The sequence below is a fragment of the Pleurodeles waltl genome, chromosome 2_1 (genome assembly GCF_031143425.1).
Source record: "Pleurodeles waltl isolate 20211129_DDA chromosome 2_1, aPleWal1.hap1.20221129, whole genome shotgun sequence".
Lineage (NCBI taxonomy): Eukaryota > Metazoa > Chordata > Amphibia > Caudata > Salamandridae > Pleurodeles > Pleurodeles waltl.
The window spans coordinates 286,538,817-286,553,909 of NC_090438.1; the positions used below are offsets into that span (position 1 = coordinate 286,538,817).

The 15,093-nt window shown below is 39.7% G+C and overlaps 1 protein-coding gene across 2 annotated transcripts in view; it reads left to right on the top strand.

Moving 5' to 3' along the window:
- Nucleotides 1-15,093, top strand: part of PABIR2 (PABIR family member 2) — a 217,075-nt gene that overhangs the window by 76,257 nt on the left and 125,725 nt on the right. For both annotated transcript variants that reach the window (XM_069212491.1, XM_069212489.1), the window contains one exon: nucleotides 10,905-10,964. In XM_069212491.1, coding sequence (XP_069068592.1) covers nucleotides 10,905-10,964 — 60 coding nt within the window. The remainder of the gene's footprint in view (nucleotides 1-10,904; nucleotides 10,965-15,093) is intronic.

Consider the following 15,093-nt stretch of genomic DNA (forward strand, 5'->3'; position numbering starts at 1 on the left):
CCCCTGAATACCCTGTTGGTTAATTTGTGCGCTATACAAATCAATATAGCATGACACACTAACACCTTTAAAAAAACAAAAAAAAATACATGGGTGTGGATTTAAAAAAAAAAAAAAAAAAAAACTACTTGGCCAAGGGACAAAATGCCATGGAGATCTTCGTGTCCTGTAAAATCCACTTGCCCCACCTACTCCCTACATCAATAATAAGGGCTGACAGAGAAACATTTAATATTTTTAATTGGTTTTATTAAAATCAATAAACAATTCAATCCTTTTGAATAATGCTAAAGAAAAACTTGAAAAGCAATATTATCCGTTTTATCCAAAAGTATAGAAATTATATAGGAATACAACAGTAAATGATCTTGCTTAGCAGGCAATTGTAAGACTCTTATTGACAATACTTCAATAGTTATGATAGATGTGGCCTCTTCTGTCTGCACACATGCTTTGTGCCTCCTGTTGTGAACTAGAAATCAGTATCTCTGGTGGGGGTCATATTCCTCAAAGGTGGGTCCTTCTATCTTGAGAAGCATTAGGTATTGGAGAACATCATCGATTTAACCATGGTCTTAGCGGGCTCTTAATAATATTTGTTGCGGAAAACACACTTTCAGCTTCTGCTGTAGATGCACTGAATGTGAACATCATCTCCACAAGCTTTATTATATTAGTCAGCGTATAAGGTTTGTTGCTAGAAGGGTGGAGTATGCAGGCAAAACAGGAATGCCTGTGGTCTGAAAGCTTATTATGAGTTGTAAGTCTGCACAATTCCTCTACGATTGCCAACCTCTTGTCTGTAGTGAAAATTACCCCAAAATGTTGAACAATTGCCTCAATATCAGAGAGCCCATATTTATAGAGTTCCTCTCTACCTTCTGGCCACAGTGTATAATCAAATGTCTGAAATCCTTGAACGGGCATGCAATTAAAATTTGCAAACTTCTCATCATTGTAGTTAACCACATTGTCAATGAGCTCACTGTCACTTTGGACTGTTTTTTTTTTATTTATTTTTTAAATAAATATATTTATTTATTTATTCAATTTAACAATAAAACAACAACAATGGCCCGGGAGCCGAAGACACCACAGGAGAATCCTCTGTGTGCAAATATCACATCACAAGAGGAGCTAAGAGAAAACCCTGTAAATCAAGGAACCCCTCATGTCTAAGGCCACCAGTCCGAGTGGCCTCCCATTATATCAAGTAGAGTTACAACGTGAAGCACACTCCTAAACATAAGCTGAATGCAAGAGCTCTCCAGGCACAACTCCACAAGAAACACAACATACAAATCAAGGCGGCAGGTCAGACTCAATGGCAGGATCATCCGACTTACCTCACATATTACACAACAAGGAACTTCATTTAAGGCAAACAACCAGGGGTGCGTCCATGCACATTCTCCAAGTCTTCCCAAGTCAACCCTGGGACTCCAGGAAGGTGCAAAATGGTGCCCGTCACTTTGGATTGTTGCTGCTGGTGGGAGGTGTCCTGAAAACTTTATTTCCCAGCCATTAGTAGAAATGTTTTGAAACATTTTCTTCGGGGTGGTACAGTTTTTCAAACTGCTGCATGTATTCACCAAACTCACTTCTAAGGCTTACTAGGGTCAATGTACACTTCTGTTTTAGCAGTTGGAACATGCAGTAAAACAGTTAATTAGACTGAATGAATTCTGAAAGCTGGGACATTGGCTTCAGAACATTTCTCAGACTAAATGTTTAATAAATGTAAAGCTAATTACAATTGAGAGGTACTTTTTTGCCTTCGAAGTAGACTCCCATCTGCAACCTATCCCAGGTGTAGAAGAACCACTGTCTGTAGGTTTTGTTCCATGCCCTGGTTTTGCTGGATACCCATCCAACTTGTTTAAAATCGGTGAAATGTGCAAAGCTTTCATCAGTTATAGTGGAAATTTCTATGGCGCCTCTTAAGACTATCCCAATAAAATTTGAAAATCCATTGTAAAATTTGTTCAAACTGACAAATAGAGGGATTGGATTTTACAGTGTCTAGAATCCCAAGCGGAAGCTTGTGACCTACACAGTGGAATGGCAGAAGTAAAGGAATGTCTTAATTCAGGAGTGATGCAACCCTCCCTTTAGATCCCATCATAACTGCAGCACTATTGAAATTGACAGGTGTTCGTGATGGGCTTGGAGGTTCTGTAGATCTCATATCTATTAAATCCAAAGATAACCTTTTGATTCTTTTAACTATATCATCCATAACTCCTTGTGCCTGCTCGATTGGAACAAGATCTGCAAATAGAGTGTAGGATTTCCCACCATTGACTACTTTCACCAGCACAGTTTCCTGTTCAATGATGATACTATCAGTAATAATGCAGTTGGAATGAGAATTTGAAACTATTTTTTTGATGTGCTGCCATAGTATATCTGCCTCACATTTTATAATCTCTGAGGGTTTTACACGGTTTATATAATTTTCTCCGGTATCCACACCTGCTCTCTCCATAGCCCTACATTGGGTTTTCATGTCTGAGAGTGGCTTACCTTGTTTTGCAAGGAGGTAAGCATTGGTAAAGAAGATGGTCAGTTTCTTTCTTTCGCTTTCATTCAGTTTTTGCAGTGTTTGCATGATGAGGAGCTCCTCTGTAGGGGCACTGGAATTTGAGGTACTCACTGTAAGAAACTGGGAGTGCACGACCATTTCTTTAATTTCCTGGTGGCGCCATGAAACTCATGTTGTGCACTACTAGTTTCAGGAACTGATTGGTTCAATGCTCAACTGTTCACATCCACATAAGAATGCATTTTTACCTGACCCCAAATAGCTGACTTCTACAGTAGGATACTTTTGGCAAATAGTGCAGTGCGTTTTTTGGTCCTTCTCCCTCCGGACTTTCCTTCGGGACTAGCCATGGCCAGAATTCCACTGAGTGAGATTGAAAAACTAGTTTTCTTTTTTCAGCATCATACATTTTGTTTTTTGCTTAGTAAAGATTGTGTAGTAGTACAAGCCCCAGCTGGTTCTTTTTGGTTTCCTTTTCTTAGGTTTTCTTTTTAAGTCCTACTACTTTTATTTTTATTTTTATCCAAAGTCGAATATACTTGGCTGAGACATATTTGCCTATTAACAGGACAAAGTGATCAAGTTTGAGACTATACTTGCAGGGGGGGGTGGGAGGGGGATTAATTTTATAAAATATCTAGTTGTCCATTTCACAGATTGCATCAAAAATATACTTGTCCTGTTAAAAAAAAAAACAACAAAAAAAAAACTTGTTCTTTTGGTGCTACTTACTGCAGGGATAACTTATGGCAGCAATCTTATTATATAAGAGCTCTGATAAACAGCATCTCTTATTTTGTCAGGGCTCGTACTATAGTAGGGTTTGAATTCTAGCAATTCTTACATTTTGACAACCTTTTCACAGATCTGCATAGTGGAGCTGGAGGTAGCATTTCACAATATTTCCAGAGTTTGAATGTGCTTTGGAGTCTTTGCAAACCTACTAGCGTTCATGTTTTAGGGGCTTTTACCAGCTCTTCTCTAATATTTTCCCATACTGAGAAAGGTTGGAAATTTACTTCTGACAAGGGGAAAATTAGAACAGTAATTGGATGGAAAGTTAATTTATTAACGCTCAACAGATTTTTGCATGAGCAAATCTACACATGCATATTTGCTTGTGCTAAAATGCAGTTTACAAATATTTTCTCGACGTACAATTTCCAGGCCTACTTCTGCAGATTATTGATGATTTCATGAAAGCTGCAAATCTGCACTAATGCAAGGGCATACAACATGGGTGCATTTTTGTGACTTTATTTAGGCATTGAGTCCCTAATTAGGACTTGAGTTAACCAATACTTGTTTTAATTAATTTTTTCTATATCTATAGACTGGCTTCCCTGTGAGTGACTGCATTCTGCTGTTTCACAAGGAGCATATTGGCAGACAAAGTAGTTGTGTTCAATGCCAGGGACTAACATGTCAATGTGTGCTTTTGAGATCAAATTTTTTGTTTTTTGCCAATGTTTGTTGTAATGGTTGAGGGCCTTGCAGATCACACAATAATAAAGTTTTACAAAAACCATGTAAAACATGACTTGCACTGGCCAAACCAAAAGGCTGACCACCAATGTCAGACCTATTGGGCTAGCCAAGGATTGTTTATTTGATTTTTCACATAATCTTGTTGCACTGATTTTTTCATTATGAATATTTTTGGGAATACTAGCATGCATCAACACATTTTTATAAGATTATGCCTCAAAGAAATTGTACCTAGAATTTCTCAGTAGTTTGGCAAAATGGTTTGTTTCTCTTAAGTTGCATTTTTGTGAACATTTATTTTGAAAGCAAAGACTCCTCAATCTTGCTATCTAGCTTCTGCAAATAGTTGCATCTAATCAGAGAGTATTCTGGGAGCATGTACCTAGCCTCATATTGTTAAACTTTCCGAAATTGTATACATGTTTTTATACTGTGCCAACTGTCAGAAGTGCAGTCCGAGCTTACGTTTCTTTAGAGTGCTCCCCCTAATATTAAATACTTTGTTAATGAACCATAAGTACAAGTTCAAACAGCATTAACATATGGGCACAAAAATGAGTTTAACTGCAGACAATGCCCTCCTCTGATCCATAATGTGGAACTGTAAACCGGCAGCCAAAGGGTCTGTGCTGCATGGGGTTCAGCCTACTTGTCCCAATGACAAAATAAACATGAAAACTTGTTGTCCTTGACCTCAAACAATGTCTTTGTAGTCAGGCTTTAGGAATTTCACATCCCTGACTGCAGTGTAAGGATGGATGTGCTCCTTATGAAAATATTCACTTACAGTGAAGTTAACCAGTGGCTGAAGTGGGTTGACCTACTGACCCATGCGGCATTGGGCGGAATTTAAATGTTAATGACACAACGGACCATAAATGAAAAGGGCTGTCTGAAAACCCCTATACGAATGTTTGTAAATTTAGTAAAATGTAAGTCTTGTACCTCAAAAGAAGAAATGTTATTTCCTAGCATTAATTTGTAATGTCATACCAATGAATCTATGACAAGGATTGAACAAGTGTGTGGGCTGTGGGTGACAAAGAAAAAGTGCAAACAATTATCTTGCAAAAACGTACGATTCCAAATCTGGCAGCACCTTTGATGGGGCTACGAATCTGCGAATAGCACACTGGTCAGCTCGTGAAGTTACCAAACCCTAAACTTCCACCTCTGCAAGAAGGTCTACTTTGCATGTATGCTGGCTTCTGGTAGGCAGTTAACTTGGATAGAGGCCACTGTATAGTCTGCAGGCTATCCTCTCCATTTCATCTCAATATGAGAAGTGCTCCTCGGTCCCCATGACCAGTCTGCTCAGAAGCTGAGAAGTTTCTTATACCATGCCAGCAGTGATTCCCAGTGACTGTGCAGCTGCTCGGGATGGGTGATGAGGGATGGGGGAGGAGGGGATGGGAATCCCAGAGCAAGCTCATTTTGGGCCTTATTAAAGGCAATGCATAACATCCCCCAGGCCTGCCTCTCTCCAGTCCTGTAAACACACACCTTGGAGAGCTGTTGGCCTTGGGATAGCTCCCCGAAGGGTACAGGCTATCCTGCGGCTGAGGAAATGCCACACTATTCAGGTGTTGGACACAGGCGAAGGTCATAGTCTGCACACCAGCACTCAAAGGCAAAGCCACACACCAGCACTTCTAAGAATCTGCTCTTCACTTGCTGGTCTCCTCCATTCCTGTTCTAGTGTCCGTGCTGCTGTCACTTGCCGTGAAACACAGAAGCAAACAGACTGACCCACACCAAGGCTGCATCAGCCATCCAATGAGGTTGTTGCATGCCTGGTGTAAAAGGGGGTTTGTATCAGCTCCGCCAATGGAAAGGTGCGCAGTGGGCCCAAGTACCATTGGAGCAGTGATGAGGTCAGTGAGAGCCCACACTTCCTGCAGCCAAAGGTACACCTCGGAACTCACTAGTCACAGAGTCCGTCGCAGCAGGAGCAGCATTTTGTTTGGAGTGGATTGCATGAAAGTATGGTAAACGTCTTGTGCATTCTTCCTTCTAATGTTTTATGGCATGCGAAGATGCCAACTTGCAACACTATAGCAGGCACAGTGCCAACCTTTTGACAGCAATAGGCTTCTAGCCAGCCAGAGGCCTCCAAAGGTTCTCTGGCTTTCTCCCAGCATTTCTGATTGGCTGTGAGCGCCAGAATGTTCACAGCTCGTATGCTACTTGCGTGATTTAATGTCTACTTGTCCATTGGGCAAAATAGACATTAAATCTTCTTGCCCATCATAAAAATCAACACCACCCCTGCAGTCTTCTCAAAAAGGAGTGGTCGTGCTGGGAAGAGCCTCATTGTTCTTTTTGCTCCCACTGCCACAATTTTGAATGTTGCATTTTGTTAAAGTATTTCTAAACTCCTTTCATTGGTTCATACAACCATTTATAAGCTCCTCTCTATTGTAGTCACTCTTCTCCAGTGCTGGTAGCCTTGAGTTAAAGGATTGACGCTGTGCTTGCAGGGCACATTCAACTATCCGTTTTTCAGTTTTTTTTAATGGCACTACTCAGCTGCACAATTGAAGGTAAACTTTTTTTGTTTTCACCAAAAAGCACTTGTGCGAAGTCTCACTAAATCACTGCGACATTGTCATCGGAAAGAAACATTGCCATGAAGTAAAAAGGAGAAGAACCTAATTCTGCATTTCAGTGGTAAAAGTAAATAACCCTGCTGCTGCAATCTACAGCACAGAGGTGGTGGTGGTGGTGGTGGTGGTGTGGTAGAAAACAATTACTGCCTCTGACAGTCTTGTGAGCAGGATATTCTTGAGGAAACACGTTTCTTAACTTTTTCTCTGACTCACTCTTCAGCGCCAGCTAGAGAGTAGAAGGTTTCAACAGCTTTCAACTCAACTAGGCCCACCACCCTCCATTAGGAAATCAGGCTGTTGATGGGCACCAGTGGACTTATGAAGGTGATTGCACAAAAGTCTCCTGCCAACGCCCATTTCTGTTCTTCACCTCCCTCCCCAAAATTCACTCAAGAGTTGGGCTCTGTCTCTCTTGTGTGAATACGTCTACTGCGACTATATCTGCATGCTTGATTTGTGTCTGTTTTGCGTGATGATCCCAGTGATTGTGTGCATGTTGTGTATGTTTGTGGCTAGTGTCTGTCTATTATGTGCTACCAATGTTGTGTGACCGGTTGGGGGTAGTTAGGCTGGGAGGGTTGTCTGCTCTAGATGTGCAAGAATGTGTATTTGGATGTATATCCTGTCAGTTTGTTGTCTGCTTTGTCCAGAGGGGTTTTATCATGTTTTCTGTTTATTTCCAGCAAAACATTTGTAAAAACGAACCACCAAACAAGATGATTTCTTAGCGCTGATCTGTTGCTGATCTGTTTAAGCAACTAACTTAGTACCCTTCTTTTGAAGTTCTGACCCCTTGTCATAATTCTCCACATTTACTGCCCTAAAACAAACATCAGGAGTTCCTCCTCGTGTGTGTGTGTGTGTGTTGGAGGAGAGGGGGGGTTGTTAACCTTTGCCATAACCCACTGTAGACTTGGTAAGATTCAAAGCTTAGTCTTAATTGTCTTCCAAAAGCCTTTAGTATTTAAGAATGACCAACATCTGCTCCACTCCGGAAAACTTTTCTACATGTGCTTGCTTTTGTTTCCCTAACTTCGCCATCATTGTTGGTGCCATTCTTATATGTGTGATTTCAGAGGCCTTAAAAAACAATATTTTAAAATACTAAATATTTTCATTCGCAATGATTCGTGCAATAGTCTTTAAATTACACAAAAACCTGGCTTTTCTCGAACGAATGATGGACAAAAAAAATCCTGTTTTGGTAACTATTTAAAAGAATCCTTACCTTTGTGATAATGGACAAAATCAGTTAAAGCCACCTGACTTTCTACTGAACTTATGTTCACCTCACCTTTTTGAAGACACCACCTCCATCAGCCTTGGCTGTTAACACTCTTCTGCAACGTAAACTTTGTATAATGTCTGGTTTACTTCAAAGTTGTAGAGGCACTCATAATTTTTTTCCATTAAACCCACTGTACATTCAGTAGATTGTGCTTGATTATAAGAAAATCCAAGTAAGAAACATCAACCAACTTGTGTTTCACAAGTTAATCTGTCAATACACTATTTGACCAATCTTGCATTATCTGGATCCAACCTACTAAACCAGTTGGTTGAGGTCACAGCAGATAACCCTTATTTCCTTATTACTTCAACCTTCTGAGACTCTCCAGGACCCTTTCTCTTACCTGTATTATTCAGTGTTGAGGTATGTCTGCTTGTCAGGGTGCTCAGAGTGCTGGTTTTCACATGAATACTCATGCTGGTCTGTGCATGGGTTTTTCAGAAAATGGATTGGGTCAGCTTGCAGAGATACATTATTCTCTTAACTAATGAAGCGTAGATGAATTCAGATGTGTTCCATATACTAAAATGGTGTTCTTAAATAATGGGTCTTCTCCAATACCCTTGTAACACAAATTAGACCCCAATATATTGTGTTCAAGAAAAGGTGGGATGTTTTTGAGTTGCTGTACCCAATATCTAATCAAATATTGATGGATAATTTAAGTTTCTTTCCAGCACCGTTTGACTGACGTTCAGTCTCAGCTCTTCGCAAAACAAAACTGTTGAAACGCCTTCAAAAAGTTTGCAACATCGGACAAACTTTAGTTATTCCTAAATTTAGCTACACTAGTGATTCCTGCTCCTTCTGACAGGACAATATGACTCGCTGTTGCCTACAAAGCTACACATCAATAGGATCCTAAATATTTGTCTGATTTTCCTATCCCTAAAGAGGCCCATATCTTAATCCAGTCATGGAAAAATTGAATTACATTCTATCTTTAAAGATCTCTTTGGTAGTAGAAAATCTACTGTTTGAGCTGTACCTCCCTTCTCCTGCAGTGCCAAGTAATTGGTCCTTTTTCACAAAAACCTTGGCAGTTTGAACAAGTCTTAGTGTATGTTCTTTTATCTTATTCTATTCATGTACCATTCTAGTTGGTGCCTTAAGACTTTTCAGTGAAACATGCCTAAAATGAACTAAAATTACAGTTCTCTCTGTATGTATGCTTGAGAACAAAGAAGTATGTTACATGTGGAACATTACTTAAATGTGACTTTTTGATGAATGTAATTGCTGCCTACTGAGATAAGATTTGGTAGAGCCAGGTGTCTCATCTAGACAGTGGGGTTTGGAGAGGGGGGAAGGTAATGGGGTCATAGCGGAAGAGAAAGTATGTACATGATTCACCCTTTAAGTTAAGCACCTAGTCTCTAATAAGTCATAGATTTGTCAGTACTGTGTTATACTATATCTGAATTGCTATCTCTTTACCGCACCTGCTCCTTGGAGTAAGTATTCTGTTCTTGCTATTGCTACATTGGGAGAGTCAAGTGTACAAAGGAAGTAACTAGATTATTGAATAGGAATTAAATAGATTTGCAAAAGTGAAATCTGAAAACCTGGCATCAATCCTGGCTTCCCCACTTGACCAAATTGTGTAATCCCAGGCTATAGTTTTATTCACCTTTCTCTCCTTTTTTTATTAATCATCACATATATAAACACTTTGAAATTGAGTTCAAGATGTGTGCTGTATGAAACCTACTCTTGTGTTTAATTTAATAAACTATGAGTTTGGCCATGTATGGTGGTAACCCAGGCCACCCAGCGAGGTCCACATGACACCTGAGTTGCCTCTTAATTCACTATTGCCATTGTTGTCATGGTGAGATGAGGCTAACTGTTTCTAAGTTTGGTTTGTGAAAACTACTGCTCAATTCCTTATAATTTGATTTACTAAAGTGAACCACTTCAGCATGTTAATGAAATATACTTTTTTGAATTATGAAGAGACTTCATCATATTTTTGCACGTTTAATGCAAGAAGTTTAAAAATGGTGGTGTTTCTAAAGGTAAGTGGTTCAGGACACCTTCTGTTTTTTTTGTTTTTCTTCAGGTAGCCTGTAGATAAATCAATGCACGTTTAATTGACAACTTTCTGAATTTTAGTGGTCTGGCAAGTAAACTATAGCCCATTGCTGCTGTTTACCAGAGAGCTGCTAGTAAAGGTTGGGGTTGGGGTGGGGGGGAGCCCATGTTAAGTTCAGGAGGACCGCATGCGTCCCCCGGGTCATTCTTTGAATACCACTGCATAGGTCCTCTTGAATACTAGGACAGAAGCAGCAGTTTTGAGGTCTGCATAGAGTTGTTGCAGAAGTAGAGGTTCTAGTAGGCTTATGATCCAGCATCTAAATGCTGCACAAGGCGGCAAAAGTGGCAAAGGTAGTGAGTATGTTTAGGCATCCAGACATTTTTAGCTATGGTAAAGCTGTGAGTGTGGCAGGTTGGTGCTGTACCAAATACTAGGGTGGTTTGAGTAGGGCCCTATGTTTGGACCATTGCCATAGTCCATAATTCTGCCCTTGTCCTGGGGAAAGAATGAGCACTAGGGTTAGACATCCATGAGGCTATTAAGCCAATTACATTTGCACTTGAATTAAGTGTTGATTTGAGTATCTGGTTTTAAAGAAGGGAAGTGGGGATCTATATTCCACATGCTTATCCCTGAACTTCATGGGATGGGGGAAGGAGGAGCATTATTTGTTTCGAGTGCAAGGCAAGTGCAGTAAAAGTGGAAAGGGCTAATAAATCAAACAAAATTCTGTTTGAGTGAAGAGCTGTCCATAGTGGGATTGTTGGTGGATAATCAGAAATTTGAGACTCAAGGGGATGGGAGGCATGGTGGAAATGAGAAGATGGCTTGGACTTGAGGTGAAATGGCTGACTGTGGCTCTGCCTCTCCGGTACTGCTAGGGTGCTGGCTGCCTTTGCACTTTTCGTGAATCATTCTTTCATTTCTTTACAGTTGCCGTCATCGTCCTCTCCGATTCACATTCCCAGCAGCAGACTTTATCAGCTGAAAAGGGTACGTAGATATTCACTCTTTGCTTTAATACAGAATCTTGTCATAGTGTTCCTTTTAAGGCTTGTATTTATTTATTTTAAACATTTCTAACATGTCAAAAGCCAGATGATTTATCTACCTCTTGTGGGATTCATTGCCCAATATAACATTTACGCATGGGCCTCATGTACTCCTTAGAGTTTTTCAATTTGCCAGCCAACAATGTATATGGTGAGCTTCTGCTCTAATGGTGAAATTAAATACCTTTTCCCATTTTAGTAACTTAATTGTGCACGTTTTTAATAATGTGGTTTACTTAAAAAGAACAAAAAAAAGAAGACTATAGTGTTGCTTTCAGGTCTTTTTCTAGGTCTCACCTGGGACAGTGCATGCACTTTTGCTTGCAAGATATTTTGTTAATTTATAGTGGGCTTAGAGCCTGCCCATTCCTTACCATTGAATAGCTTCATTATCCATCTTATTTACTTACTTCTGATGTGTTGACCTGCATTGTGCACAAAGACTCTTTTCGTACACTGTCATCTGTACAGGGACAGGCTCAGCACTATGCACATTGCAGTTGAGCTTAAAACTGGAAATCAATGTTTATAGACAATTAATTTGCATGTCAGCATGCCAGCAATACACCCTCTCTCAAACAGATCTAGAGTTCAGCCCAGAGTGCACAGACCGCATGCTTTTCAAGAGTGAAAACTGTAAAATTGTGACCATTCCAAACCCACCACGGAAGGTCTCGGCTTTATGGTGCACTCATTGTAGAAACAATGTGCAGTGTATTGCAAATCCACTAAAACAGACTGATTTGACCATTGATAACAATGGTCATGTTATTGCAACCATTTTTAGTTGTAGGGTGCAAGCGATTTAGCCGGTTGTAATCTATCTGTATGATTCTAACCACGCCTACCTTAGGTATGCCCATCACTATCACTCGTTCATGGACTTACCTTTCAAAAATTCTTTATTATTGGTAAATGCTTTATGTTTGTCCCTCTTTTGGGCAATTTTGTTACCCCCTTAGCCATCAACCCAGTTACATGGATAATTGCACTTTTGCTGATATGTTTGACTGCGAGTGAACCTTTTTCTTTTTGTGTCTATCCTTTGCGCTCGCTGTGGCACTTTGAATCGGCTCGCTTATGTCAACTATTTTACTTTTATTTTCAATTTCAGTGGCAAGAAAAATCCAGTTAGGAATTGACAATGCTAATAGCTCTTATTCAAACAAACGCGAGACCCATTGCATGCAAATGCTTGTTAACTTTTCTGTCATCTTGACTCCTTTCGATGCAGATGTTCACTGGCTCTCACATGGCAACCTGATGAGTGAAAGGGCAACATAGATTATTTTAAAGCTACTTCACATTAATTCTGACCCTAGTTGGAATATAAATTAGACACTGGATGTGTGGGTCTGCCTAGGTTAAAGAAGGTCATGAGAACACACGCTAGTAGTCTTATAAGTGGCTTGTTTCTTTATAAAACACTTCAGAAATGTGTAATTTCTAATCACTTTTACGTACCATGTGTTAAATTAAGTATTATTCAAATGGGGAAAATTATCAACCTAGTAAATGTAGTAGGCTTGGTTGGTCATGCTGTATTTAGAACTTGTAACATGTCGAACTCTGCAGATCATCTTACTGCAAACTAACCCCAGAGCTTGTGGGCATATTTCCCATAGGCTCTCCAATAGATTATCCACTCTTAACTAAGCTTATGTTTCTTTCTGCCCTCTTGCCTTTTGATTCAGGTTCATAAATTCAGCAGCACTATGCATCCATAACAAAGGGCTGCAACTGTTGTAAATGCCTTGAAAATTATGCTAAAGAAATGTATTAACGCCCTACGTTTAATCATTTGTATTGACAACTACTTAGTTAATGACAGTGCATTCAGTAAAAAGATAATGGTGCTTTGCAGGCACACGACTAAAAAAATGACAGGATCAACATGAAAAGAACTAGCATTTTGGCACCTGGTAGTGCGACAAACTTAATTGGTGTAGATTTGTTCAGGTGAACACTGGCAAGTTGAACTGGGGGTCATTGCTGTGCCTGGCTAGAACATAGGAATGTGTGAGTGCCTAGAAACACCCAAGGGGAAAGTCTAAACTGTTTAAAACAAATAAAACTGGAAAATATTTTGCACGAATTTAAAGGCATTTTTTAAGGAGTTCAGTAAAGTTGTAATATTGCGCTCAAACAAATAACTCGTTATTCTTGGAGGCCCAAAAAAACACACTGCTTCAAAGCAGAAAATACTCTTTAAAGCGCTATGCAGCACCACAGCTGCTGCATATAAATGTTAAAGCACTAAATAATGAAGCAACTTAATTTTAAAGCTATACGGGGCCCATATATTCCATGTCCAGCCACTCCTGGCCCCTTCAGCTCACTGTTACAGCTGTATTTTGACGTTTTTCTGTTTAGAGTGCATCTAATGTAAAAATGTCAAAATAACTCTGGCGATTTATGTTCTTTCTGGAGAGACAACATACTTTTGTCTAGTGGGAGCTTGGAGTCATTATAAGGTAGCACAGAGGGTTAATATGCCTGCTGAAAAGAACGTGTACTGGGTAAGTCACAAAGTGCATATTATGTAAAAATGTCAAAATACTTCTGGCAATTAATATTTTTTCTCGCTAGACCATACTTTTGTCTAGAAGAAACTTGGAATCGTGATAAGGTAGCGCACAGGATTAATGTACCTGCTGCAAAGAACCTGTACCAAGCAGTTCAGAGTGCATATAATGTAAAAATGTAAAAATAACTCTGGTGATAAATGTTCTTTCTGAGAGAACGGCTTTGTATTTCCAATTCCTGGTGAAATCTCGACTATGAAGTTACTTAAGGTCTCTGCTATGTGTCCTGATGACCCTTTGTTTTGTCCACGCTCCCTACCCCCCCTGCTTCTGACTCCACAGAGACCTAATTTCCCACACTGGACGCAGTGACAGCCGCCTACAGTTTGGCTGGGCATAGTTGGCGAGTGCAATTTACAATGTGCCTGGTAACTAGCGATGATGATAAAAAAAAATATATACATATTTACCATGCATTGTCTGAGAAGGTAACCTACAGATCACACAAATAAAAACAATAGAAAGATTTCAAAACAAGGGGAACTATTCAACGTATTTCTTAATTCCTAATGTAGATAACACTCTACAGCCAATTTTTGACCTCAGGTTCATAAACAAGTTTATAAAAACCCAAAAAGTCAAAATGACATTGCAAGAAGTGATCCGTCAATTACAAAAAGATTACACGGCAGCAGTAGACATCTATTTACAGTTCCCAATCAATGCTGGACACAAAAGATTCCTACGGTTCGTGCTAAACCAAATCCACTACCAGTTCTCAGTACTGAAATTTGAAATAAACTCAGCACCAAGTGCCTAGCAGCACCGCACCTCACGAGACAAGGCATACATTTTTACCCATACTGAGACGACTGGTTAGTAAGAGCAAAGTTTTCCAAAAAATGCAGACAAGAAATAGAAATCTTATTCTCTCTTGGATTCTCAATAAACATAGAGTAATCATCCCCAAAACCAGAGCAAGAAAATATATTTGCTTGGAGCAAGAATAAACTTGATTGAGGGGAAGATGTTTTCCAATGAGAAAAGAAGATAATCATTGATTATGGATACTCAAGTTACAAATCAAATGCTCGCAAGCAACAGGGAGTTGGGAGGATTAAGCGGTTGTCACGCAAAAAATACAGTGTGGTGGAACAGATCAAATATAACTCTAGGCATGAAGTTTCAACCACCAACTCAATCAGTAAAAATAACAGATGCCTCTCATATGAGCTGAGGGGCACACATGAACTCTGAACTACAGAACAGTATCCCTAGCCTTAAAAGCCTTCCAGAGACAGTTATTAGGGAAAAATGTAGTAGATAAAACAGACAACACTACAACAATGTTTTACATCAACAAACTGGGAGGAACGCAATCCCTTCAGTTTTCAAGGCTAGCTCATGACCTTTGGAAATGCGCTATACAAAGGAAGATATCATTAACGGCAATACACTTTCCTGGGAAAAACAACACCGAAGCGGACAAGCCCAGCAGGCAGATGTATGTCTTGCTCTCATGAATGGGAACTAAACCAGAAAGTA